General features: G+C 38.2%; 1 protein-coding gene across 7 annotated transcripts; it reads right to left on the bottom strand.

Moving 5' to 3' along the window:
- Positions 1-326: 326 nt before the first annotated feature.
- On the bottom strand, positions 327-27,128 carry KRAS (KRAS proto-oncogene, GTPase). Of its 7 annotated transcripts, none has more exons than XM_040594174.1 (7): positions 26,975-27,085; positions 25,722-25,979; positions 19,396-19,574; positions 16,877-17,036; positions 9,914-10,029; position 9,439; positions 327-3,811 (listed from the first exon to the last, which is right to left on the bottom strand). In XM_040594174.1, the coding sequence occupies exons 2-7, from the start codon at positions 25,830-25,832 to the stop codon at positions 3,695-3,697; spliced, it is 684 nt and encodes a 227-aa protein (XP_040450108.1). In that variant the 5' UTR covers positions 25,833-25,979; positions 26,975-27,085; the 3' UTR covers positions 327-3,694. The 7 variants fall into 7 exon arrangements, with proteins under 7 accessions (XP_040450108.1, XP_040450105.1, XP_040450104.1 ...); XM_040594168.1 differs by lacking the exon at position 9,439 and having other exon boundaries at positions 3,735-3,811; positions 9,906-10,029; positions 25,722-25,844; positions 25,942-25,979; XM_040594169.1 differs by lacking the exon at position 9,439 and having other exon boundaries at positions 3,735-3,811; positions 9,906-10,029; positions 25,722-25,844; positions 25,942-25,959; positions 26,975-27,070.
- Positions 27,129-27,769: the final 641 nt, after the last annotated feature.

Genomic DNA, 27,769 nt, shown 5'->3' with positions numbered 1-27,769 from the left:
AAAGCACAGCACCCAGTCTCAGGGGAAGGGAACCCCAATGGGCAAGGACAACAGCTTTGTGACAGGTGGGGAGAAGTACCAAAAATAAACAGAACAACTGCCAAATGTGCAATTACTCTGTTACAGAGATGAGGCACAAATTCCTGGGACAGAAAAAGGAAACTGGGACAGCAACTCACAATAACTATTTTTTATTACATTACAATAAATAGGAGCAGTACAGTTTGACAAAAAAAAGACAAATTCCAGATTACCTCACAGCACATACTCCTAAAAACATTAAAAAATTTAAAACAAACAGTGGTCTTTTTTTTTTTTTTTTTTTAAACTTAATGTCCGGTATGACCAACATTCCTAGGTCACACAACCAAATGATGGAAAAACTGGATCACACTGCATTATGTTCCACATCAAATAAAGCACAATGTACAAAATGTGCATGTTTCAGTTTACACTATACAAAAATAGTTAAAATACATTCCAGGTAAACATATTACATTAAGAAGTCATTCTAGTAAGAAGTTGGCACTCAAGAGGAAAAAGCAGAAGTATTTTCAACATGAAAACACAGGACAGTGGAATAAAGAAATGTTAGGAAAGATTTACCATCTATGTAGCTTTATGTAAACTTGAGACAATATGATTCATTTACAGTTTGATGGTTTTTGAAGGTAATAATTGTATTTGTATTGCTTTATAACATAGACAAGAGCAGAAGATTGTGTGTCAGTATTTAGTCATTACAGAGATCCTGTTACTGTAACAAAATCTATATAGTGAAACTTTTTTTAACTTAGCAAAAATTTTAGGGCAATGAGACTAGTCAAAACAATTTCAGTTTTTAGAAAACCAATGATAAAGTTGTTTACCAGAGTTACATAAAGCTACTGTAAGAAGGTGTTACTCCCTGACGCATGGCAATTTAACGTATTAACATGGTAAGTGATTCACATGTTCATTTAGTAGTTGCTATCAGAGATAGCATCCAGGTATGTTCTTTGAAAGCATTTCAAATAGGGAAAGACAGAATAATTATGAGATCAACTTGTGCAAGCTGCAATCCAACATGCTTCACCAAATCTCAACAAATACTAAGACAAAACTGCACAACAGTGGCAAGGATGTGTTTTTTGTTGGTCATTTTGTGTTTGTTTGGTTTTTTTAAAAGTAAATTAAGGGCTAATCTAAATAGATTTTGTACTAATTTAACCCAATTGACAGCTATAGACCACATTTACTAAAAAAACTGAACTATTTTATATATAGCTTTATAGTACAGCTATATAAATCCACATTTGATGGTTAAAACATTTCAGCTAAAATTTCTCCTAACATTTTTTAGTTAAATTAACGTAAGAATTTTAGACCAGCCCTAATTTTACATGCAGTGTGACTCAGTTATAAAAAAAAGTAATCTTAAGATTACTTCCATTAACTCAAGGTATACTACCCACTTTTGCTACGTTCTTCATATATAATCAAGAGTGTCTAAAATGTGCAAATAACTTAACTGACTCCAAAATGTTTTAGCCTTGGAAGCTGTAAATATTTTGCAACCTAAGATTCTGTTCTTATTCCTTATTGGTCCTTATGATATGTTAGGTTCTCCTATTACTGTTTTTCAGAACATTTCATAACCTATATTTCACATCAAAGCTGAAAGGAGGGAAAAGGGGTCTGGGTTTTGGTGGAGAGTGGGGAATAGGGGGTGCAGGCAGGGAAAGGCATTACGTCTCTCAGCCACATCGAAATTAAAGAACACGCAGCAATCCAGACAGTACACATCCCCTGCCAGCTTTGCAGCTCTCCACCTATGAGAGTCACTAGAGGGTTTTTTTTCCTGTAGACTCAAAAGAATACTTTTTCTCATGCAGCTGCACCTTTGATACCATATAAATGGACCAAGTTACACAGGTATATGAAAATTGTACTGTGTAAAATTCCCACCTAACTGTTTAGGTATACCTTGGGTTAGGGCAGTGCTGCTATCCCTGGTTCCAAACTTTCCAGTGTCCTGAACTATCCTACTTCAATGACTTGTGTTTTTATTTTTTCGGGTATACCAGAGTCACATTTTCACATTTTACCCTGCAGCTGAGTTAGGTACTATGAAGAAGTGTACCTGCAGGAACCCAAGCCTGAATGAAACTATCGAACAGTGTAACATTTACATCAAGGTAACAGGAACTGGCAACACTGCAATTACTGGCTCTTACTTTACTGCAGAATAACTAGACTACTGCAGTACCAAAAATGAAAAGCTTCTGCCAAAATTCTGCATTAATTGCAATAAAGAAAAAAAAAAGGGGGGGAGGTAATCACAAGAGAACTTAATCACAGAGAAAGACATACATTAAAAACTTGGTCTAGCTTCATGACAGTCTAGACACTGGAATGCCACTCACCAACCATTTAATCTGTGCAACAAAACTAGTACTTCACAAACATCACACAAACATTGACTCTGGAAATCATACTCTATGCTTACAGTTTGTGCAATTTCCACACCATTTTTATGGCATAGTGGATTTCCAAATTATTTGCATGAAGCAGCTAAATTCAACTCAAACATTCACTCATTTGATGTTACTAGAATTTAAAATTCCTCCCCTAACTTGAACAAAATGGGCATCTGGAAGTATTTCATGCCACTCTTGGGGGGTGGGGGGCAGGGAAGAATGGTTTTACTTTGCTACATAATTTAAGATTCATTCTGATTTAATTCTTATGGTAAATTCTGGATCCATGTATGAATTAACCTAAGAATTTGAATCAACTTATCTGTTAAGGCTTTCTAGTATTTTCTAGAGACACTAAGGGTGAAATCCCGTATCTACTGAACAAAGCTACTTAAAGATTTGCCACTGGGGGTCAGGAGAGCTAGGATTTCACTTGGTCTTCAGACACAAAAAGTTAGTGAAAGTCTTAAAGCAATGCATTAATAATAGCAAATCAACCTAATTAGAACTTTTACTTTTTCCATTGCCAGATGTGCATTGTTGTCTTTTTTTAATTTTTCTTTTTTTATAGAAAAAATAGAGTATTTAAGGAGTGACCGTGACAAACTGCGGTGAAAAATTTTGTGAAAGTTTTATCTTTACATTCATTAAAGTTGATCTGAAATGCTACAAGTCTAGATGCCTAGAAGCAAAATCTACAGGAAGACTATAAAGGCTTCTGGTCTCTCTATATTGCAGTCAGTCTAGAATAAAAGAAACGCTGAAATGAAAGTCTCTTTTGCTACCTAATCCTTTTTCCCAACCAGATTTAAAAACAAAAAAATCAAAGGGGACGTTAGAACGTGTAGAGCATCATTTCATTGTTTGGTTTGCACACAGAACAGAAGTTCACAATCAGTAAGAAAAATAGGAAGTTAGCAACTGTGCATGCACCGAAGAGTCCAAAGACAGTTCTCAGGTTTTTGTGTGTGATTTTTTTGTTGGTTTTTTTTTTTCATTTCTTCTTTTTTTTAATTATTTTTCTTCACAGGCATTGCTCGTTCAAGAACCAACAGTCATAGAATACTGGCACTTTAAGAGGAATGAAGTTTCCACTGTCATTTAAAACAAGCATTCAGGTAAAGCTAAGAGGATCATGAAGCAGAAAGTAAAGTAATGCTAAAACAAATGCTAATAATTTAGTGTAATGTACAAAAATTACTTAAGTACTTCTTAAGAATAAGGATAAATTGTATTTACATAATTATACACTTTGTCTTTGTCTTCTTTTTCTTCTTTTTACCGTCTTTGCTCATCTTCTCTTTGTGTTTTCTGATTTCTCGAACTAATGTATAGAAGGCATCATCAACACCCTGAAAAGATACGTACATGCACACATTAAGATCACATTAGCAGACTCAGATGCCCACTTAGGTAGAGCTTGTTTTCATCTGACCTGAGCAGGTGAAGTGTATTCAATCAGCAGTCTGTTTTGCTGCCTGCCAGAAGTACTGTCTTCTTTTTGAGGCTTTTATGATGTCCCCTTAAGTAGACTGAGTGTTGGAGGAATTGCCAGGGCAATAGCCCTCTCGAGCATTCATGTTTCTTGGGAATGGGTGTGCTGGGAAAAACATACTCAGGTGGAGGGGGAACTGCAGTGTCCTGTCATATAAGAGGAACACGCCTGACTGCATCACCGTGCAGAGGGGCCTGCAGGAGAGTAGCTTCAGGGAGTGGGCTGCCATCATTTGAACAATTAAACCTGGCTACAAGCTATTCCTCTCCAGAGTTCTGAGGAGCACCGAAACAACCACCTTAATGAGCTGTTTTGATGCCAGCAACAGCCAACACCTGCCTTCTCTCTCAGCCATTCCCCAAACTGGGCTCATAGCCACCTGCAGGTGACTTACTGCTCAGAGGCTGACATACAGGTCTAATTCCATTATTAATGTGGTAATTTAGCCTACTGCCCTCTTTGAGATGGAGAAGAGTGCACATGTTGTCCCACCTCAACCTAGAAAAGCACACATACCATGCATTTAAATTTAAGTATGTATATTATTACCACAGAATGAAGTTGTGAAGCATAAGCTAGCTTTGTTTATGCCTTATTAATCTATATGCAGGCTTAAAAAGTAAATACAAAGACTTCTAGCAGGAATTCAATACCAAAGACATTTTTCAAGCACACTGATCCAGTAATCACATTAGTTTTATAAATCTTTACATATGCAAATCAAATCAATCCCCATTCCAATGATAAGTTATTAATTGATAAATAATTCTATTCAGCTTAACACAGTTAAAGACACATGGAACACATTATTTATGTCCTGTATCACATACAGTCACTTAACAGCTCCAACACTTAACCTATACAAACACTAAAGCTACTGTTTCTTCACATTAAACAGGGTTTTTTTGCTTTTTGATTCTTGGTGGAGGTTTTTTTGGGGGGTGGGAGGTAATTCTAGCTGAATTACCCCATTAAGATTAACTTAAGTTAATTAACTAATTAATTAAAAATTAACTCTCATTAAGAGACCAGAGTATCTTAAAAGCCCGATATGAACCATTATCAATTACAATGTCACTAAGTAACAACCTATTTAGGTGAAACAGTTTACTGCCTAGCTTTCAGGTTGCTCCAAACTCCAATCAAGTACCCATGTTGTCAGTCAGCCTCTACAGTTAATAATTCGAGTACCAACAGTTATAAAATCATTAAGATAAAAAATGATCTTTATTCTTCGCTGCCTTATCCCTTATATTATCTTTTAGATAGACCAGAAATAGTTGTATAATGTTTATGTATCACAGCAGCCAATTGCACCACTGTAGAACTGGTCTAGAAATTTAGCTCTGCAACTGGCAGACAGCTTCCTACCTCTTTATCAGCAGCAGAATTTGCCTTCAAGCTGCCAATAAAAATTAACACTCTGTTTACTCCTGTGTTCTACTTCAGTAAAAGAACTGAAAGTGACCTCAAAAAAGTACAAGCCAAAAATCACCCAATTCATTACTGTTTCAGTCAAACACCAAATAGCAATAAAACTTCATATGGCAAGTTCAAACAACAGTGAGGTGTTAAATAAATTTAGGTTATACTGGGAACATTACTTTATAAGTGAAGCTAATTAAAACCTTCACATTGAGTTTCACAAAACATTTACAAACAAATGATGTTCAATCAAAGTCCCTGGCCGCCTATCTCCCAGTACTAATAGCACACTTTTGCAAGGTCTCATAATACACAAAATACACTTGCAAATAACTTATTCTACATTTTAAAATATGATTGATGAATATAAAATTGATGTAGCATACCTAATGGAAGAGTAGCCTTAGTTCTGGAAAAGGTCACATCCCCCATGAATCTTGAGAATTAGAAATGCTTGGTATTATTTTACATATAGCTTGTCTCTTTTGCTTGAAACTTCAGCATTAACACACAAAGTGAGTATTCAGCAATGTTCGTGTAAGGAAATGATCTAGAAGTAGTGATGGTTCAAAGTGTATCTATTGCAGTTCCTATCCCAGCTAGCCAGCTAGGAGGACAGTACTAAGAATCAATCACAAAAGACAGAAGAGTAATTCCATTCTTCTAACACAAGAATGGTCTAAGAAAAACCTCTGCACAACATTCTTCTCCAGACCATTCACATGTCCCTACAAAACTACCTATCAGTATTTCACACTCATCATTAATGCGCTAGATAAATACTCGTTACCAAGGACAGTCATTGGCCTTCAGTGGTGTCTTCAAATGAGACACAAACAAATTTCCAATTGATGCCTTCAAACAAGCAACCCTCCCACATTACATTGGTTTTAAAGTACGTGGAAATATCCAGAGACTGTTATAGGCCTTCAAACACACAACTTCACAAGTAAGGCTGAAATGTGCCACAATTCCTCATTAAATTTTGGTAATGAATGTAACATGACATACAGAACTACATTTAGAATACTTGTGAATTAGAACTGGAGAACCCAAGATAAACTGCGGTCTTTAACTTTTCAGCCTGTCCATTAAATTTTAAATGTAAGTAGTAGATACTCTTGTTTACAGAAGTTCCCTAGAGGCATCAATACTGTAAGACCAAAGGCGGTCAACCTTTCTAGTTCCTACTTTCAGTAAGAAGGGACTGCATGCAGCTGACCTTCCTCCCCCTAACAATCGAGTTACTGTGTGCAAGCTTTTTGGGAAGTGTGAGATGTACTGAATGAGTGCTGTAAATCCAGGCTCAGGCTTAGAAACTCAAAATTCACTGTGCATGCTCAGAACTATACCACACTGCCTCAATAAAGGTGCATTGACAAAGCTTGCTCCTAGCACTCATTTTTCCAAAGGGCAACTATTAAAGGCAAAGGGAACAGAAAAATCAAACTGCCTGCTCCTGGCTACAACTTACCTTTGGAGCACCACATGGTCCCATGACCATACAGAAGTCTGGATATGCATGGTTGCAAGCATGTACAAAACTTTGCAAGTAACCTGGCTAAGAAACCCTAAATTCATAAGGAACTGGAAATTCCTTAACATCCCAGCCCTCAAAGTAGACCCTTAAACAAGTTTTAGATTGTAGAAGAGAGTCTTTTTCAATATATATATATATTTAATATATAATATACACATGTATCAGTCATGAGGAAAAGAAATTATTTGTACACCTCTAGTGTGGAAAAATCATTGAATTACAGTTTTAAACTGGAAATTTCTTAATTCAAATCTGTAACTTCTGTAATTCAAACTTTTTACTATTAACCCAGATCAATCTGAATTACATTATCTAGATGTCTAATTTATGCCCTAGAGAAACTTTTTGTTATAGTAAGCATTTTTATATAAAAACCTTTAACGCTTTCCAGAAAGAGATCTTTTGAGGATTTTTACACCGAGTTTTAGAATTTTCTTCCTGCTAGTTGGAAATTACAAACAGCAAAAATGTGACTTTCTGCCTTACTGTGCAACAGCCAAAGGAATGAACCTTTTGAGAAGCATCAGCAGTTAATCTGGGCAGTTTTCCTTTTACAAGATTAATGGAACTAAGAAAGCATTCCATCAGCAGCAAGAAGATAAACTGAATATTCTAAGTAGTAGCAAAACACACTCAACCATCAAATGTGATTATCCACAAACAATAAAGGAAAATAAGTACTATCACTGCAAACTGTGTTATAATGAGGTTTTTTGAAGTCTAAAATCCCAGCTGAGACTCACATCATTAGGTGCTGCTCTCCTTAGCTAACTACTATGCATCAGACTGAAATAATATACATCATCTTACTGAATGGAAAGCAATACAAGCCAGGCTGTTTTAAATGCCAGATTTCTCATTCCACTAGAATCACTACTGAAGTACAGCTGTACCACAATAATTTTGGAATATGCTCTCTCCAGCTTAACCTCCTGAACACCAAGTTGCTGAAATGGCTATCGATACCATGAGAGATTTCACCTGAGTATAAAGACATTTCCTCCACTGAGCAGACTCTTGGAAGTTGTAGAGTCTTGTATCCAAAACTATTTTCTAAATTGGGTATGGGAACAAAAAAACACCAAAAAAAAACCAAAACCCCAACAGTATCCATTTCTGACATAAGAGATTTCTCCTATCCGAGGAAAAAAAAAAACAACAAAAAAACCAACTAACCAACCATGCACAAACTCCAAAAAACCTATTTCTCTTGGACATAGGCAGAAAGAACCTAGGAAACTGGTGGTAAGAAAGCATGTTCTATGAACTACCAAAAAGAATCTTAAAATCCGAGGAGCTACTTCCACTGAAAAAAAAAATAATTAAAACCACAATTCCTACCATCCTATTTATGTCATTTTTTTTTATCCCATACATATGGGATAAAATCCCACCAACCTCAAGTCCACAGGAAGAAAAGCAGACAGAATTCAGGATGTTTTAAGTCCCAGCATACAAAAAGAAATTCTACTTTAAGGTATGCCTATGTTAGTAAGACAGTAAGAAATGGCAAAGCTGGTTTTGAGAATGCTACAGGAAGTAGGCTTAAGCAATTTAGTTCATATTGCTTTTATCACAAGTAATCTTGCCAAGCTGCCATCAGTTGTTTTTTTGATATCTAAGGAAGATAAAACCAAGGTATATTGATGGCATCAATTTTATTGCTGTTTGGATGCAGGACTGGGGAGCTTCATAACCAAAGTTTCAAGTTTCCTGAGAAGGAAACCTTTGATACAAACAATATTACAAAGTTTATCTTTTCTAAGGAAACACCTACAGAATCATGTCAGAGCAGTCATTCATTGCTTAAAAACTAAGAGTATAATAGGCCTGAGCAGATCTAGTAAAAACTGATATGAAACAAAATTTCTTCTCCCTCCCCTGGAAAAAGCAAAACTCCCTTACTGAAGTGAATATTCCTACAGTTGTGACAGTCTCTTTAGGATGCAAATCAAATTCCACTACTTCCATACAAGTTGTTCTGAAGTGTGAAAAAACACCTTGAAAAGCAAACAGTTTTTCTTTTACACATTGGGAAATTCCAGGTCACCCTCCTGTTGGACAAGTACATAAAGAGTAACAACCCATTCTCTGCACTGCTGCAGGAAGAGATAAAGAATTAATGGGATAGTAATATATGCAAGGAGCTAGTCTGATGGTTTGTCCAAAAAGCACTGATTTAGATTACCACTTCTTCCCTATCACAGTTTCTTCTTCCTTCTCTTTTTTTTTTTCTCTCCTTACAGTGGAATATATGCATAAAAACCAATTTTGTGAGAATTTGGGTATTGGTGCTTCCCCCCCACCCCCCCAGTTTTATTTCACTATTGCTTTCCCCCTACCCTTTGTAAATGCTCTCAAAGTGAAACCTTACCATTTTGTCCAAATCTGGATCCCTCATGGCATTATAGCTGACAAAAAAGAAAATCAATGTACTTCTGGAAACTCTAAATTTTTTTCAACTAGTAGAAAACATGGGGAAAGTGGCATGGCATAAGGAAGGGCCTGAGATAAGATACCCTGGATGCAGCTGCTAGCCAAATACTACTTTGTTGCATTAGGAACCTCCTGTTTCTGCATTTGAGAAGGGCTATAAATACTATAATTCTCTCCACTCAGTTAATCAACCTGAACAGTCAATCACTGTTTGTTTCAACAGTATCTGCAATATATCTGTAATAAAACATTTTCCTCTAACTTCTTCACACTTAAAACTAGGTCCCCATTTCACAGGTTGAGAGCTTCATATGCAGTAAAGATTTCTTGTTAATCTATTTATCAAAACCCCATGAAACAAAGCAAATCCATAGTACCTGGGTGTTTGCTAGGAATATTATTCAGGAATACTATACTGAAATCTGATTGGTTTTATATCTTAAATTATGTCATCAATTAACCATAAAACATCTGATTTGCAAGACACTGTCAATCATTTTTATTTTGCAAGTGATTTGTAAAACTTACCCTGTTACATTACAAAACTTACCCTGTTACATTAAAAGGCATTTTTTAATTTGCACACACCCTGGAGTCTTTTCTTCTTTGCTGATTTTTTTCACTCTGTACTGTCGAATCTCTCTCACCAATGTATAAAAAGCATCCTCCACTCTCTGCATTGTAAAACACAACTCCTTAAAAACTGCTTCATTAACAATTGTGACATATTGGAACACCCATGGCAGGGGGAAAAAAAAAACCAACTACAAAACCACTGAAATTATGAGCTTTACTTGAGAGAAGTATATGGATTTCCATTTATATATTTGAAGTGCTGGGATTGCATATTTGCTGCTTGATAAATACTTTTTAATGCAAAAGACACACGCTCAACAAATTTATTGATTACTGATTATTGTGAATATCCACAGTTCAAGCCCCTTCTTTTTTTACTGTGCAAGGTAACACTTGGGAAAAAAAAAAATATATTTCTTCCATTGAATATCGCACTGAAAATAATACTGCTGTTGTTACTGAATCTTTTCATTTTTGTGGGCATGGATGTATTTAGCAGGCATAAAGCTTTATTAGATTGGTAACTGTGGGGTACTTACAAACACATGCAGTTAGTCACTTATTTTCACTTCCTAGCCAAAGTAAGAACCTGACTGTTTGGACAAGCAAAGAAAAGTAAGCTCATTTATGTTCTGTTCTTTATATAAGGAAGGGTACTTTCTTTGTAGAAATCTGTGGAGCAAACTAACAAAGTACAGAAAATGTCTAAACAGGTAATTTCCTAAGAGGCTACAAAGAGAAAAAAAATCTTTTAAGAATACTAAATTTTGGGCAATATTGTTTGTAAAGCTACTTCCTTTCCAGAGCAAGCACTATGCTATTAAATTTAGGAAAAGGATATTTGGGTGATGGCAAAGTGCTTTTAAGTAGCACCTTAAGCATACTGTATTTCAGCATACCTCTCAAAAATAATTACAGTAATTCTTCCCTGCAGAAAAAGCAACAAGTTCATTATTATTACGTTTAAGAGCTTGGTCCATGTAGGGTACAAGGCACAGCTAATCTGTTCTTTCTGGGCCACACTCGGGAAGCCATGAGGGTCCCATAATAACAACTAAGTGCAAATGCCTGTGAAATCCTGCTGCTCAGATTTTTCTCTGGTTGAAGAGAGCTCTTCAAGTCTTTCAGGGATGACACAGAACTGTATGTTTTACTTCTCTGGTCTCACACCCTACCTTTCTGCAGCTGCGTTTAGGTCAATTGGATATGACTGATGATACCATAAGCATTCAAAAAGGACTGAAGATATCTTTAAGAAAATACAAGACAGAGGTACAGCACCAGCTTTAAGTTACAGTATCTGTTATTTTAAACTGATTAAATCTGTGCACGAACTTTAAAATGTAGATAAATCTGTGAGAATGTTCTTGTTAAAAAGATGCAAAATATTTAGTTGCAGCTTTTAAAGGAGAGCACAAATCTCTCCTCTGCCTTACTGTCAATCTCATAACTTGTCTCCTCAATCAGATCAACAGAGTTGTTAATTTAATACAAACTCAGTATTTGAAAACAAAACCAGAACAGGCAGATGATCATGGAAAACAGTTTAAGCCTCAGAACTTTATTACAACCCAATGCACAGCCTGGCTTTTCTTTGGCAGACTCCCCATAAATTATCTTTCCAACTCAATCTTCATAATAAGTACCTAATAAGAAAAAGAGCCAGCATTTACTGTCAGTTCATTTTGTATGAACCGTGCCACAGGTTATCACATTGAAGACTCATTCTTAACATACTGCTGCTTATCTGAGGGTTCTTCTGAACTACAGCAACTTGAATTTAAACACGAAATTAGATTTATTTCTTGGATTGTAGTTCTCTGTTTCTATATGATGTGCCCTGTTAGAATGTAGTGAAGTATTGACAAGGAGACAAGTCTTACATCCCAGGTCCGGGAGTTTCCAAAAAATGTAAAACCATTAAAAGCAGCAAAAACCAAGTAAAGCTCATACTTTCATGTTGTCCTGGAAGGAAGTTTATTCCTGAAGAGGAAACAGTAATCACTGATCAGCTGCTATGTGCCAAAGCACAGGCTGTAAAAGAATCAACATTTTTTGCAAACCTGCTGTTTTGCAATAAAATACATCATTTGATTATGGAGCTTTCACATTAATAATTAGATAACAATTCTTCAGTCAATGTTTATTGCCAACTTTCCCATCACCAATATGAGCTGTAATTTGCTTTAGCAATGCAGAGAGCGGGAGACACAGACAGAGTGAGAGAAGAAATTGCTACTACTGCCACCACCAAGAACAGTTTTATAAATCCTGTTGAGAGAAATTATTTTGAAAGAAAATCTGTACAGAAATACATTCAGTAATTTCATTAGCACAAGGTGACATTTTAAAGAGCCAGAGCCAGGTGCCAGCCTTAGAAACTTAAGAAGTCATTTCAATACCAATTTCTTTTAAGATTCTTCAGTATTTTTTCCTTAAATGAGCATGGGCCATATATCTAAGATATGATTAAACCAGTTCTTTTAGCTGTCAGAACTGGAAGCAAAAATATCCTCTGGCAGATATTAAAAACTTCCAAATCTAAACAGCCCAAAGAACCCATGACCTTGAGGCAATGTTTTCAAGATGCTTTTGACTCCTAGGAGACAGCCAAACATTTGATTTTAAATATGACTATGTGTAAAGAAAGATTATTTCAAATACAGATCAAAGTACAAACAGGAATTTTCACATGTTCCAGTTCTTTAAATAGTGCTTAAAGGAAACTAATGAAAGCTAGCCTTCACATCTCAAAAGTGTTCCATATCCACCTTTATACACTCTATCAGAGTTGGTCCCCTAGAACCAACTGTTAGTCAAATAAAATAAAAGTTATTCATGATTACATGAGCAAAAAGAACGCTCACTTGCATAAAAACACTCCCAAAATAAAACTTCATAGCAGTAAAGTCAGCTTAGCCAATACTGGAAAACACATAAATCTGCAAAAATCTACTGGCTTGTGTAACATTTAGCTTACAGGTTAAGGCTAATTTTTGCCCTCTGTATAACAGAGGTAATACTTTGAAGGAGTGTTTGGAACAGTTACTACAACTCAGCTACATGCAGAACCCACCAGTGTGGGGAGAAGGGGGATGTAAAGCTGATCAAGTCATTATCTTACGATGGTTAAATGCCAGACGTACAGCAGTAAATTCATACTGCACAAAATCATGACTAAAGTTACAAAGGTAATCACTCCAAAGTTAAGGAACTGCCAGAATTACACCTATCAGCCCTACCTGAATTTCACCCACAGCGCACATGTATCCTATTTTTGCTGCACCTATTTATCTGTACATTATGCAAACAACAAACCTGTTTCCTCAGCATCCCTGAGGCATTCAGCACATGGCTGAATGCCAGAACTTGTTTCAACATAATCAGAACATTTTCTCCCCACAAAAGGGGGGACTAAGCTTTTTTGGAAGTTTTACCTTACAGCAAACAAGTGACATGAAAAAACTCAAGCCACATTGTGACGTCTGACAAAGTTGTAACCAATTGAAAATAATGTTTTAAAATGGAACCTGTACACATGAACTACATCAAAATTGGCTTGGAGTGAAACACATATAATATCATTAAACAGATATGACAAATCCCTAAAAAAAAGGCAAGTTGATTCAAGCAAATTGTAAGTTATCAGTTATTCGTGAACCTTAACTGAGATGTAGGAATGAAGTTCAGACCAGGCACAGGTTCTGAACTTGCTTTTGTCACAAGTTTGGGGCCTAACTAGGATGCAGCTTTGGTGGGCTCAATCAAGTTTGCCTCATCTCTCATTGATACTATCGATAATACTGGGAGCTATACACTCATGTTGGCAGGGAAGGATTTGAATTTAAAGTTTATGTCAAACACAGAAAATTGAAAAGAGCTATCAAAATGAATCTAAGAAATTCATAACCTTTTGCATAAGGATTCTGCAAGAATAAGTGGTGCACATGCCTTAGAAAACCACCAATATTGACACGTTTACATTTAGAAATAGGACTATCACTATATTTCATGGAGTACATTATATTCATTACAGCCAGTGGTCTAACTAAAAAATACTACTCTATAGTATTGTACCTGAGTTGCAGGTTCCACTAAGCAAACATTTCACTGATGAACTCAATTATTTGAATGAAAATTCACACAGTGATTTGGCTTAAAACATGACCTTTTTGCAGTAAGCTGAAGTTTACATCTTTACTGCCAGTCAGAAGCAAATAAAAACAAATACACTAACTTCTAAAACAACTTATTTTTGCTTGTCTAAAATCTTAACAACTGACTTAGTTGGAACTGAGATCATTCTGAATAAGTATACAACATTGTCATTAAAAAAAGTGTCTTGGCAATCAAAACAGACAACATGGAAAGGAATAGTCTATCTCCCCTGCTTCCTTCCCCAGAAAACTTCCTTACTCAGCCTAGAGCTCCAGCAAAAGTGAGGCACAGGGAAGGGCTGAAGCAGGAAGATTGTGGGGGCCCCTTCAACAGGGCATTAGTTCTGATGTTTCAGTGTGGTAGGAGGTGCGTACAGGAAAGGAAAAGGTTCCTACTTTTAAATATTCATGTCACACTTTCTACAGACTCCATAAGTTACCAGACAACCAGCTACATCTGTTCATACTTGGAAGTTCTGCACTTAACCAGAGAGATCTAGATTATTTATTTATGTATTTAGCCAAGGCCTGAACTCTGCTCAATAAAAATATAGTCTATGGGCCATGTGAAGCTTGCAAAATTATTTGAAACCCCTAATTTAAAAAGTTACTTTGGAGAAAGGTGTATATATATAGATATACATATGCATGTATTTTTTATATATGACAGGGTGAATGAAAAATCATAATATGTAAACACATGTATACACAGATATATACACACATAAACACATATACAAATATTTAGATGATCTTACTATAATTAAAGATCAGGTTCTTCCACCAATTCCCTTTCATCTTCTCAAAAATGTTTTATTAACACAGTGTATTATTAAGCAGTTTCATAACACAACATGTTATGAACAGACTGCAAAAGAATCAGCAACCATACCTAGTGGTTCCAACTTACAGAAGCCAACATTCTCAAGAGTCTATTGGGCGTCTTTATTTTAAAATCCAAAAGACACCTTTAGGGACACCTTTAGGGACCCCTTATCTGTAGAGGGTGTAAAACTCAGTTTTGAAGAACTAAAGCCAACAGTCATATCCCTTCTGTAACATTTCAGTTGGCACCTCCAGAAATACAAAGTCACAGATAAAAGCAGTCAAATTATAGAATAACAATTCATATATGGCTGAACTATTTTCCTCAAACAGGTACAAACCTCTGGCTGACCTCTTAAAATCTGAATGATAAAAAAGCAGATACTACTTTGTGTAAACAAGTATTATAAAACTGGACAGGAGTGCTAATTTTTGAGCATGTGATTTTGTGTTGGTTAGGTATGACGGGGCTGCTTGTAGGAGTAAACTGCAGGTGGGGTAGGAAGAAGAAATCTTGAAAATACACCATCATATCAACATACTTTTATTAGAAGTGGCTACGCAAAAGGAGCACTTCCTCAACAAAGCCTGATGCTCTATTACACAGGCGGAACACAGTAAAATCTAGATGTTAGTACAGAACTTCTATTATTTCAAACCTTACATGTAGTATCAGAGTTCTTCCATTTTTATCCTAACATCTCAATGACAGCCACTAATACAAGACCTTCCAAACAAGAATGCTGTAATTATTCAGTCCACTCATATGCCACATTCTTCAGAACACTCTTGTGGCCTAATTTATTTCCAGCCATTAAAAGTTGTGTAGTTCTTGTTTTTTAACCCTACCTAACACAGACTTTCTCTATTGCCAAAGTTAGCATTCCTTTGAGTCCTCTGTGAAGTTTTACCATTTAGTCCAGGTTTCAAATTGTCAGACACCTGGGTAGGTGTGGCAAATCTGCACTAATAAAATATTCATTCCTTATATCCAAAAATAACTTATTACTGTCTATGAGGAAATTCTGCCAAGTGATGCAGCCGAATTCTGTTCAGCAGTTGCACTGAGCAGTTACTCACATTGCAGTATTCTGCTCTTATTAGCCTCCTTCTGCAACACCTAATTCCTGATGCATAACTTGCACATAACACTTCCGATTATGCAGAGAGTACAAGTTATTCAGCCACTCGGGCCTCATCTAATTTGTACTGATACCAAGTCCTTACCCTTAAATGAAAAAGCATAAACCAGCATTTTTCAAAAACTACAGAAGTAGAGAACCTATTTCATCTATATCTGTGTAACATCTCTTCTTCTGAATGCACAGATATACACTATGTATACCTTTGTCCTAGCAAACCCTGAAAGAAGCACTGAAAGGATCCTAATGGTTGCCTCTTTAAGTCTTAGAAGAATGTAAGTTTAAACAAGCAATTAATCCAGTAATTTCAAAAAAAACACTTATGGTCCATTGCTTAGCTATAAAAAGGCATATCAAGTATGTCCCACTAGCACTGAATCAATGCCTTAAAGAAAAATTCCTTTTGTTATTAATCACAGAATCATTTAGGTTGGAAAGAACCTGAAAAGACTTAAAACAGAATAAACTAATTAGTTTGTCTGCTTCATCCTCTTGCAGAGGTGAAATGCTTTGTTTCCTCAAAGTAGAAGTGCTTTTTAGTCTATTAAAACCTGTCACAACATTAGGAATGCTGCGACCATCTGACAATGGAGAGTAATAGCAGGCCCAGTCTCATTCTTTGAGTCTGCCCAGCTGAAGCAAATCACTCATTAATAAACAATTAATGGCTGTCAATGACTTTACAGAAAGAAGAGACCACAAGAATTTGCACTCTGAAGAAATCTATCAGTATGACCAAGCAATTGTCAGTGCCTACAATGATGAACATGATAATTCAGATAAGAGTTCTGCATTTGTATCTAGCAGGCTTTGAGCTTTACCTGTCTTGTCTTTGCTGATGTTTCGATGAAAGGAATTCCATAACTTCTTGCTAAATCCTGAGCTTGTTTTGTATCTACTGTTCTGGAAGGCAGATCACATTTGTTTCCTACTAGCACCATTGGGACATCTTCAGAGTCTTTAACTCTCTTTATTTGTTCCCTAAAAAGAAAAGAAGAGAAAAAAAGGGAAAAAAAAGGACAGATGGTATTTAACAGGTATTAATAGTCATAGTTTATGTGGTATATTTTAAACAATAAAAAAATAAGATTAACATACAGAATGATGTTGGAATTTACTGCACATACGCCATCAGAAGCCACCAAAAAATCAACTGACCAACACTGTCACCATAAAGCTTATAATTTCATTTTTTTTTAAAAAAGTGAGATTGACATTTTGCAAACTATATATTTTGATGTCATTACACTTTCCACACACACACACCACCCCCCCAACAGCTAATGCCAGAACAAGGCTAAGCAGCTCCGGTATAAATCTTATTACTTATCTCTCCTACTCAACACTCAATACTCAATTCATTTGCTAAGATAAAACATTGTCAGAAGCACTATGCCTGTTGTCTTGATTTTGGTTTGGGTGGGGGAGGCAGGGGGGATTTGGGCTCGTTTGTTTTTTTTTTAATTAAAGACAGCATCACAAATTCTGCATTTAGACAGGGGGTTTCAGCTTTGAAGACCACTGGTCTAGTTCTCTACAAAGAGAAATTTGGTAAGAGTCCTTTCAGCCATTAGTTAGAAAGCATCTTGAAATACTAGTTAGATGTACTCATAAAAAATCTCAAATAACAGGAATTAATTTTACGACTTCTGCCTTCCCAAATAATCTAGCAGTATGTTCCTTAATATAGTCACTGTTTTCAGTTATTTGTTTATAAGCCTTCAGCTTCAGTCTGCAAGGTCATCCAACAGGTGTGTTAATACACAGTAGAAACTCCAGCATTCAAGTCACAACATTCTTTGAAATAAACCGGGAAGGCCTTCTACAAATCCATTACTCTCTTTTAAAAGAAAAACTCCACACACAAACCTATGCTCCACCTTCCCCTTACATCAACATACATCTTACCTTTTTCCCTTCTTCCTCTACAACCAGAGGAAACCCATTTGTAATGATTTGGTTAGATAATGAAGAGAAGTTTCCATTTCCCACCCCCCCCGAGAGCAATAGAATGTTTTTTCAATTTGTCACCCATGCTGTGCTAATTCTTACCATTGTTTTTGTCTGTTTTTTTTTTTAAGTCACCAGTACCAATAAGAACATTTTTATATATAATGAAATTTATACGAAGTCTGAAAGAAAAAGAAAGTGCCCACATTCTCAATATTGATCTCTCTCTGGGTTAGCATGCAGCAGTTTTGCCCCCTCATTTGCAACAGTACTCTCCTGATCCTGCAGCTTCTCCAGGGAGATAAGGCAGCAGTAAACTATTTCTGTAGGTAGCCATTTACCTGTTTAGCTACTCACATCAACATACTACACTATAAAGCGAGCTGACTTGCTGTCATACAGGAGAGAACGAAGCTATGCAATCAAAGCAGTTATACCTTGTGATCAGGGCAGTTGCACCTGCTGACTTAGATTACCTTGAACTGTCATGGTATCCCACCTTAAATAAGAAACTGCAACATCTACTCATAACAAAAATCTGCAACTTCAGCTTATGAGTAGATCTTGGGTTTGCAGGTAATACCAACAGCAAAACACTTCACCACCACATGGTGGCATAGAACTGACAGCGTTAAAAACGCTTAACTATGAATAGCTTAACATTATATGTTTGGGACTAATCTTAAACTGATGCTGCTGAAGTGATCTCTGATGGGATTTGCATGGCCTTCTAACAGAACAACCAAGGAAAATTCAGTTTAATAGTAAGCTACTAAGTTATAAATCATCTGGTATGGTAATGACCACAGACTGCTTCTATTTCTATATTTCTGTAGCTGACAAAGCAAGCATGAGTTGAAATTTTTAACTAATTGCTACCAAAAAACTAGTAACATGGTTTTTCAGCACTCATCCTGGAGCTTTGGTTTTGCGTTTGTCTGCCCTTCTTGGGCATCAGGGCTCACATGTTACTCTTTTAGTAACATTCCACATGTTATTTCCCCTCCACTCCCAGAACAAAAGCTAGCACTTGACATTATTGTCTGTACAACTGCAATTGCGTTAAAGTTTTTCCATCTTAGCACACAATTTTATCTACAGAATGGGCAGAGTTTAACTAAGTCTTCACTATGAACAGACAGAAATACTAAGTCACATTAGTATATACCAGAAGAGCTTTCAGATACTTTGCCTGCCTAACTTGTGAACAAGGCAGATTTTCAGATTACCCAAAATTCCAGTCCTATAAACACACAAGTTGCAATATTCCTAATTGGTAACTGTCTCCTTAGATGGTATTTCATAAGAGAACATTCTATTATCTAGTGGAAGAGCAAGCAACCTATCTACCTAACACAAGAGTTGGTAGATTATCTTTCAACATACACACCTATAATGGTGAATATCTTCAAAAGATTTTGTATTGTTTATAGCAAATACACACAGGAAGCCTTCCCCTGTTCTCATATACTGGTCCCTCATTGCACTGTATTCTTCTTGACCTGCTGTATCAAGAATATCCAAGAGACAGGTTTCTCCATCAATTACTACTTGCTTCCTGTAGGAATCCTAAGAAAAGAAAAAAAAACCCAAACAACATAAACCTCTGTTAAATACAAACAAGTAAGAATTTGAACACCTATAAATCAGGAGATATTAAAGTTGTTTACCAGTAATCGAGCATGACTGAAAACACTTCACAGTTAAAATCCAACTTTACAGAAGGGCAAATGACAGTAGGGAAATAGTATCCCATACTTACATGTATATGGTAATCCAGAAGTAGAAAGAGCACTGAAAGGACATGTTCTTACCTGTATTCTGAATCTTCAGCGAGTAACAGTACATAAGTGCATACACGCACAGAAAAAGGACAGTGTTATTTTGTACAGAAGGACAAAAAGTACAAAATGGATCTAGATCAAAAGAACCTCCCCTTTGTCTCTGTTAATAGACTAACTGAAGAAACTTGTAATCCTGGTTTTAAAAAGTTTGACTTAATTGATTAATCTTACTCAATTTACCAATTATTTACATAAAATTTGACCTTCATTCTATGAATGTTTATGGAAGTGTTGTGGGCCACAACACAGAGAGAGTACACAAGACAACTCCAAAAAAAATACCTATGCCATTATAAAGGAAATGAAGTATAAAAAGCCTTCTGTGTTTGGGACAGGAAATATGTTTTGTATGCCTAAGCAGGTGCACATAATGATAGCTGTTTTTAAGTTATCAAAGTTGAGTTGACATACTTGAAGTTCAAACTTTTTAACCAAGACAGACTATGAGAGTCATATAAAAGCCCTGATGTGTTAGTTGAGGAGATGTTGGAACAAATTATTTCAATGCTATCAATTCAAAGCTTTCAGGTCACAGATTCAAGTGGCTAAAATCTGTACAAAGTCCCAAGCAACAAGATATTAATGTCTAGTTACAACTCTCTTTGGTCCTAGGCTTCTAAGAGTACATAGTTTTAGCAGTACGTATATAAGCCTTACTTTCCAATTAACTTCTATAAACAACTATTTGAAAATAAAACCATGTCAATAAGCTTTAAAAGTAAGTACACAGTACTTGTGACAAAAGGTATAAACACAAAACCTTGACATTACCTTTCAGATCCCTTAGCTAGAGATTAACACAATATTGTGATTGTTCTTTTTAACACTATACAGAAGCAAACTTAAAACTACTAGGAAGGGAATTCGAGAATTAAACTTGCAATTCTAGCCATCTTCAAGATAAATTCAGAATGACCTTCCTTCTTCTGTACCTATTTTAAGGCACAGTACACCTACACCTGTGCGTTTTCTATCTATTTGTATTTTTACAAAAGGCTCTCTTTCCTGTTGCTCATGCTAAAAAAAAGTGGGACATAAATGTGAGATTAGAGAGTTTGTTTAGTTTAAGATACTGATTCTGTACAACTATCTTGAGCCTGGATGACATTTAAAAGTATCAGGTAAAACAATATTGACTGTTTACCCTAAAGATAAAAGTTACCTCCAACATGATTTGGGAAATATTTCACAGAAGTGCAAATTCAGTGTTCAAGTAAGAAGCAGGTAACTTACTTTAGAAACATATAAGCCATTTTTAAATATTGATGCAGCTGAGACAAGCACACAACCTCCAATGTGTTTTAAAATAACATTGGTATTCTCTCTCATTGCTTAAAAAAAAAAAAAAACACACAAAAAACCCAAACCAAAAACCCCCACCAACCACCCCCAAAGGACACATTTTTATTTCAATTCAATAGCAGATCCCCCATGCCCTATGATACCTTTATCACAGTTCAAAGTACTAGTACAACTTCTATCGTTATACTAGGCATATTGACAAAGCTTTCATTTTCTCTTCTTGCAATTTTACTGCTATTTTAAAAATATGAAAAACAGTTCTTGAAAAGCCTGTATTATTCCTTTACATCTTAGCACTTCAAAGGGAAAGAAATTCCGCTCAACTGAGCTCTAAAAACAAAAGCTTTAAGTAATTTTCATCAAAGAAAATAATTTTTAAGAGAAAAAGAAAACAACTTTGAAGAACTGCTGGCTTTAGCATGCCCACCAGGTTAGCAGTAGCAGCAAAGATGCACCAGCATAAAGCACAGCATTGGTACTGAGGAAAAAAAAAAAGTATGCTTTGAGATTATAGTTGTTTTGCCCACTTCTGGAGAGAAAATTCTGTCACTAGCTAGAAATAGGATTTGAGGTGGAAGGAAAAGAAAAACATGGGAGAGAAGATTCAAGCTTATGATTTCCTTAGAAGCTACTGAAATAATAAACCCTACTTCTTTGCCTCCCCCCCACCCCATTCTGGCCCAAACATCAAACCTGAAATCCTATTTGTCACCATAGCTAAGAAAAATTGAAACATCACATTCAAAGCTCAGGCTACCGGGACCCCCACTCCCATCATGGTCAATATCAGTGTAACCATACCCAAGATAAATCTGTTTATTTAAGTATTACCATACTGTAAAAATCAAGTCGTGCAAAACAGAATGTAGGCTGTAACAAAGTGTTATGCCACTACAGTAGTCATGGCACTTCTGCTTCAAAATGCAATCGCAGAACCCACAAGGCCAGATTCCCCCTCAAAAACAAAAAACCCAACCTCCTAAGCTATAAATTTCATAATGTATGAAAAACCAATAGCTTTACTGCACATTGGAAGATTTGCAGTAATGAATGGAATTAAGTAAAAACAAAATGCAAACTAGCAGTTAATTTCAAAGTGGTAGCTCATTCCAAATACGAATTTGCAATTTTTCCCCTGTATGAAGACTCAGTATATCTATATAAACAGTGTTAATTTCATTAGTCACTTAACCTGCTTTTATTGGCCTTTCACAAACCATAAAAATCAGCATGAATTATGCTAAAAGAGTAATAATTCCATCTGTTCACAAGCACTGATAAGAAAATGTGATAGGAAATCTCAGCTACACGATACATATGGAATTTATCTAAAAAACCCACGGCCTAATAAATCCCATCTAAGCGAATAACTATAATTTTGTTAAAATCCATTATACCAGTGATATAATGTTAAAATATCACAGCTACTAAGACTAAGCTATAATTAAATATTGGTGGAAGTTTCACAGGTGCACAGGTCATTTAAGAACACAGATTTAAATATCAGTACTCCTAAATCAACCAAGGGATTTTGCTAATCCAATTGAAACCCCCCTGACGGGCAACTAGGAAAGCCATTCTTTCTCTAGGACATTTAAAAGATGACATATATTTAGCACTAAAACATGCTGAAGCTGTAAAAAAATTAAAATTAAATTAAAAAATTATATTGTTACAGAAGATATCCCAAATAAAGATTTAACAAGCCTCGACCAGGAGAGGGCACTAGTCCAACTGTTCTATGTATTACGCCAGATTTACAAGGGTTAGTGTACATACAGTTAAAGAACGCCCCACACTTAATTTGCTTGGCTATAAATCTGTGCTTGGACGTTACTTAAAATAAGATATGAAACTGTGAAGCACATATAAAGCATATATATACGAGCAACAGTAGCCACCCAAACATGCACTCAGTTTAATTCCTCCCTCTGCTCCCCATCATCTGCTATGCTCAAATATAAGCAAATAGAATACTCAAGCAGACCATGAAACGTGGCATTTTCCAAACAAGTTATTTATTGAATCATTAAGTCTATTCCACTGAAAACAGCAACAACATTAACATTGTAAATGCATCTGTGATTAAGTGGCTAGTGTATTTTTTTCTCCCTTCAACTACATCATGACTTCACAACATGAGACTTTGAAAGTGTCGAGTTTCATTTTGCTAATCACAGGAAAGAAAATTATTCAGTAACCGTGTAGTTATGAAATCCACCATAGATTACAAGCAGTGACCCCTTTTCTCTGTCTATCCCAAAACATTTAGCTTGATTATTTATCGGTGAGGAAAACTGAGTATTTTGACAACAGCCATACGGCAATGAAAGAAACAGTAGCAAGTGAGAAACAATAGCAGTGACACTACCGAACCATCTTAACTATTCTTATTTACCAGTCAAAGCCACTTTAGCCTTATTTCCTCATACTGCACAGAAAACACTTTACAGCTATTGTTCTTTGATCAGGCACCACAACAGCATCTACAACAGGAAGCACAAACAAGCAACCCTTCTCAACTAAACAGGATTCTGCCCAGGCAAGGACTGAAGCATTTAAAGACAATTAAAAGCCCATTCTCTGCAACCTGTCAGCCACTCCAAATTGCAGAGCACTCTTATTGTAAGAACTGAATTATTTCTTCCCTACAAGCTTACCTACATGATTGCATGTGTGCACTGTGAGTGCACACAAAGTGATTTACCACATGAGTAGGAAGATACAGTCTCCATCCTCAAGGTCTCAGAATTTACAGGACAAAAATGGTAACTAGTACTCAGACAAGAACTTGTAGGAGTTGCAGAAGATAATACTGTTGCACACAACAAGTTGTGGATGCTGGTAAAACCCAGTAGGTTAAAGGTTTCTTTCTTTCAGAAAAACTTAACTGATTCTGGACCACCACAGTGTTACACTCATCCTGCACACTACTGAGTAACAGACACTTCTGGCAATTTAGGTTCTTTCTGTAAGGAACTGTATTTTCATTTTATTACCAAATACATTTTAGTGTAAAATATTCTTCAAAATACTCGGCTTTTTGATTAGCTAAATCCCTCGAGTGATTTAGCAACACAAAAAATGCCATTATTCCTTGGTTGTTTACACAGCTCCGGCATTATACAACTTACAACATAGAACCTCCACAGTACTTTTTGTAATGTGTAAGCATACCTCTAACCTCAGAGAAATCCAGATGAGTATGAACAAGAATTACCAAGACCAACACCCTCTGGAGTTTCTTTTGCAGGAAAAAGTAAAACCTATTTTGCTTGTTCCTTTCAATGAGTTTTGTGTGTTTTCTGTTTTTTACGCGTGTTTTGGGTGGTGGTTGTTTTAAGATTTGACATCTTAGTAACTGAAAGTGCTGCTCTCCTAGTGCAAGGCAAACACTGTTCCTCTCTCCATAGGTCTCTTCACAAAATCTTCTATAAGCATACATGAGGTCACCTGGCCATGCAACAGAGAGACATAAAGACACACAGGCACATTAAGGTAAACTCAAACTCAAGTCAACACATCTCTGTTTGGAGCATATTAACTGGGGCCTGCACTTTGCTCAAGTAGAACGGCTTCCTACAATCTCAGGGCACTGTATCCTTTCGCTCATGTCTACCTGAGAATGACTACACAGCCATTTTCCAAGTTACCATTTTAAGACTAGATTTAAACCTTTGTGATTCCTTCAAGTGAGCTTGGTAGCACCTCATTGTATAAACACATAAATGAAGTCATAAGCTACAGAGCTTCAGTGCTGGGAACATAAAAATCTTGAGTAAATTATAGTGTCATTTCTCCTTTTATACGGCCTGTGGTTATTAAATCCAACGATCCACAGAAGATTTCAGACACCACCAGTATTCTTCTTAAATGTAAGAGGCAGAGCTTGCCCGCTCATTAAAGACCTTTAAAATATCACAAGTTTTAAAGGTCCAACACAATTTCAGATTTTGAGAAATTGTGACATGTATTTCAAAGAATCCACTACAGCATCTTACAACATTTTACTAGATACAGAAACACACACTGGTATGTTTAAGAAAAAAAAAAGGGAAAAAATAAAACCAGACTCCAAATTTTTGCTGCATTTGCCATAATATTCCAGGACACATTTCTCACTGTGTGAAACGGATCCTAATGATGGGAGCTGAGAAAGCCTGACGCATACATTTCAGAACTACAAGTTTTCCTTCTTGGTATCAAAAAGTTAAGTCACATTTAAGAGGTTGAATGCAAAGCCACAAATATTTTTGCCAACTACTTCCAAGTGAATTTGGCAAATACTCTTTCACAGAAAACCTAAAAGCATGCATCCAAACTGTCCAACAATACATGGCAATTAACACCATACTTCAATTGAACAAAATTGTTAGTTTTTTACTGCAGTTGTTGTTCCCTTCTCACAGCAATTGCCTCTCCAATGCTACTCCAATGCTGACCATTATCTTCGAGGTCTTTTTATTATAAAGCCTTGTTCTATGTTTTTGTGGTAACTGTCCAGAAGTAAACAACTACCCTTATCACCAACAACCTCTCTTCATAAAAAGTGTAAGATGAAAGCGTTTACCTCTATTGTAGGGTCATATTCATCCACAAAGTGATTCTGAATTAGCTGTATTGTCAAGGCACTCTTGCCTACACCACCAGCTCCAACGACAACAAGTTTATATTCTGTCATTTTTTAGCAGACCTGATGACAAAGAAACCAACGTTACGCAGAGTCAGGCTCCGACTAATGAGGATGCTGTTGGTGCGTTTCATTCAGTATCAGGTTCCTTCACTATTACCGGAAAGCAACTCCCTCCCTGAAAGACAAGACAAAAAGCTACGAGGGAATGCTATTTCTCAAACAAAACTATACATAGGAAACATAGCGCGGGCACTAAGCTGAAGGGCGCCGGTTACAAAGAGATAAGAAACAGAAGGATATACTCAATCTTGGAAAAGGTCAGAGAGTATTTCTTGCAGGGCAAAGATTTTGCTCTCCACTGCCTTCTCCCAAAGCCCCAGCGACTCCGGGAGACCTCCCGGGTTTTTACGGAAGCCGGGCCACATCGAGCGTCCCTCGGGCTGGGCCACAACCCCGGACAGGCGCCTCCCGCACACGGCCGCGGCGGGACAGGCGCGGGTGCGGGCACGGCTCCACCTGACGGCTTCGCCTCCCCAGGCTGTTCTCGCCGGGCGAGCCCAGCGCGGCCGCCCCAGCTCCGCCAGCCCCCCCCAGCTCCCCCGGGGCGCGGGTGCCGCCGCCCGCCCCGCTCCCCTCAGCCGGCAGCCAGCGGCCCGGCCCGCCCGCCCAAACTTTCCGGCCCGGCGCCTCGGCCTCGAGCACGGGAGGCTTAAGGATTTAGGAGGAGGTAAAAATAAAAAATAACGAAAAAAAAATATATATGAGGAAAAAGGGAGGGGTGGGGGATGGACTCGGCACAAGCCGGCCGGTGCCAGGCTCCCGGAGGGCGTTGGCCACCTGTCCCGCCGCCCCCTCCCGCGGCCGCCGAGCCACCGCCCGCGCCGCGGGGAAAGACGGCGGAGGGGCAGGCGAAGGAGGCTTCGGAGGATGCCGGCGGAGGGGAAGCGGGGCAGGGCGCAGCCCCGCGGGCGGCAGCGGGACAGGCGACGGGAGGCGGCCCCCGCCCGGCTGCCGGCGTTTCTGCCCCCACCGCGGGGCGAAGCCGGGAGGAAGACGGGTAAACGGGGGGTGCCCCGCTCCGGGAAGCCGCACCGCTTCTCCCTGCCCCACCTCGAAGGGGAAGGGGGGAAGAAAGCAAGCGCGGCAGCTCGCCCCGGTTCAGCGGGGTAGGGATAGGGATAGGCGGATACCTGCCCGGCGACTGCAGCGGGCCGCGGGAGCACGCCGGCGCCTCCCTTGCCCGCCCCGCCGCGGCGGTCGCTCCGCGTCCCTTTCCGTCCCGGTCTGAAATGGCGGGGGACGGGGAGGGCTGGGGCTGGAGCTGCCGAGGGAGCCGAGCGCCGAGCGGGTGGATGGATGGGTGGACGGCCGCGATCGATGCGCTCCGCGCTCCCACGCCCCTTGCGGCAGCGCCGGGCCCTCCCTCCCTCTCACTCTCCTCCTCCTTCTCCTCCTCCCTCTGCCGCCCCGCCGCTCCAACCGCTGCCTGCGGGCGGCTGAGGCGGCGCGGCGGGAGGAGGGGGAGGAGGAGAGGTCGGGACCGCCCGCTGCGGGCACCGGGGGACTCGGCGCGGGAGGGAGGGTCTGTGGGGGAAACGTGCGCTCGGGGGCGGTGAGGGGAGAGAGGTACGGCTCCGGCGTTCCCTCGCCATTTCCCCCTCGCTCAGCGCTGAGGGGGACCCGGCTGGCACCGCAGAGCGGGGCGCTGAGGGAGCGGGGCCGCTACGGGCGCCCTGAGGGGAGCAGCGCGCTGGCGGCCCGGCCGCGGCCGGCGTGAGGCAGTGCCTGGCCGAGCGTGAAAAGCATTTTTATCCGTAGCTGGTCACGAAAATGTCAGCAGAGGCCTTATGGAATGGCCGCGAAACTTAGGCGTTTGTTAAAGTTGGTCGGCTTTCAGTCGTTTCCAAATAAAACGTATGTCTTCATTATTAGCTATGGGGATGCTCTGTATAAAAGTTAATAAACACAAAGTTTTTGTGGAAGCA

This window comes from Falco naumanni, chromosome 5, assembly GCF_017639655.2.
Source record: "Falco naumanni isolate bFalNau1 chromosome 5, bFalNau1.pat, whole genome shotgun sequence".
Classification (NCBI taxonomy): Eukaryota; Metazoa; Chordata; class Aves; order Falconiformes; family Falconidae; genus Falco; species Falco naumanni.
The sequence above is the reverse complement of the archived record's forward strand: the minus strand, read 5'-3'. Positions and strand labels throughout refer to the sequence as shown.

Coding starts and splice junctions, on each gene's coding strand:
- KRAS (XM_040594174.1), bottom strand. CDS start 25,832: ATGACAGAATATAAACTTGTTGTCGTTGGAGCTGGTGGTGTAGGCAAG. Junction 17,037..19,395: donor GAAGATATTCACCATTATAG/GTGTGTATGTTG, acceptor TTTTCTTTTTAG/GGAACAAATAAAGAGAGTTA. Junction 10,030..16,876: donor CATCAGCAAAGACAAGACAG/GTAAAGCTCAAA, acceptor TTTACAATGCAG/AGAGTGGAGGATGCTTTTTA.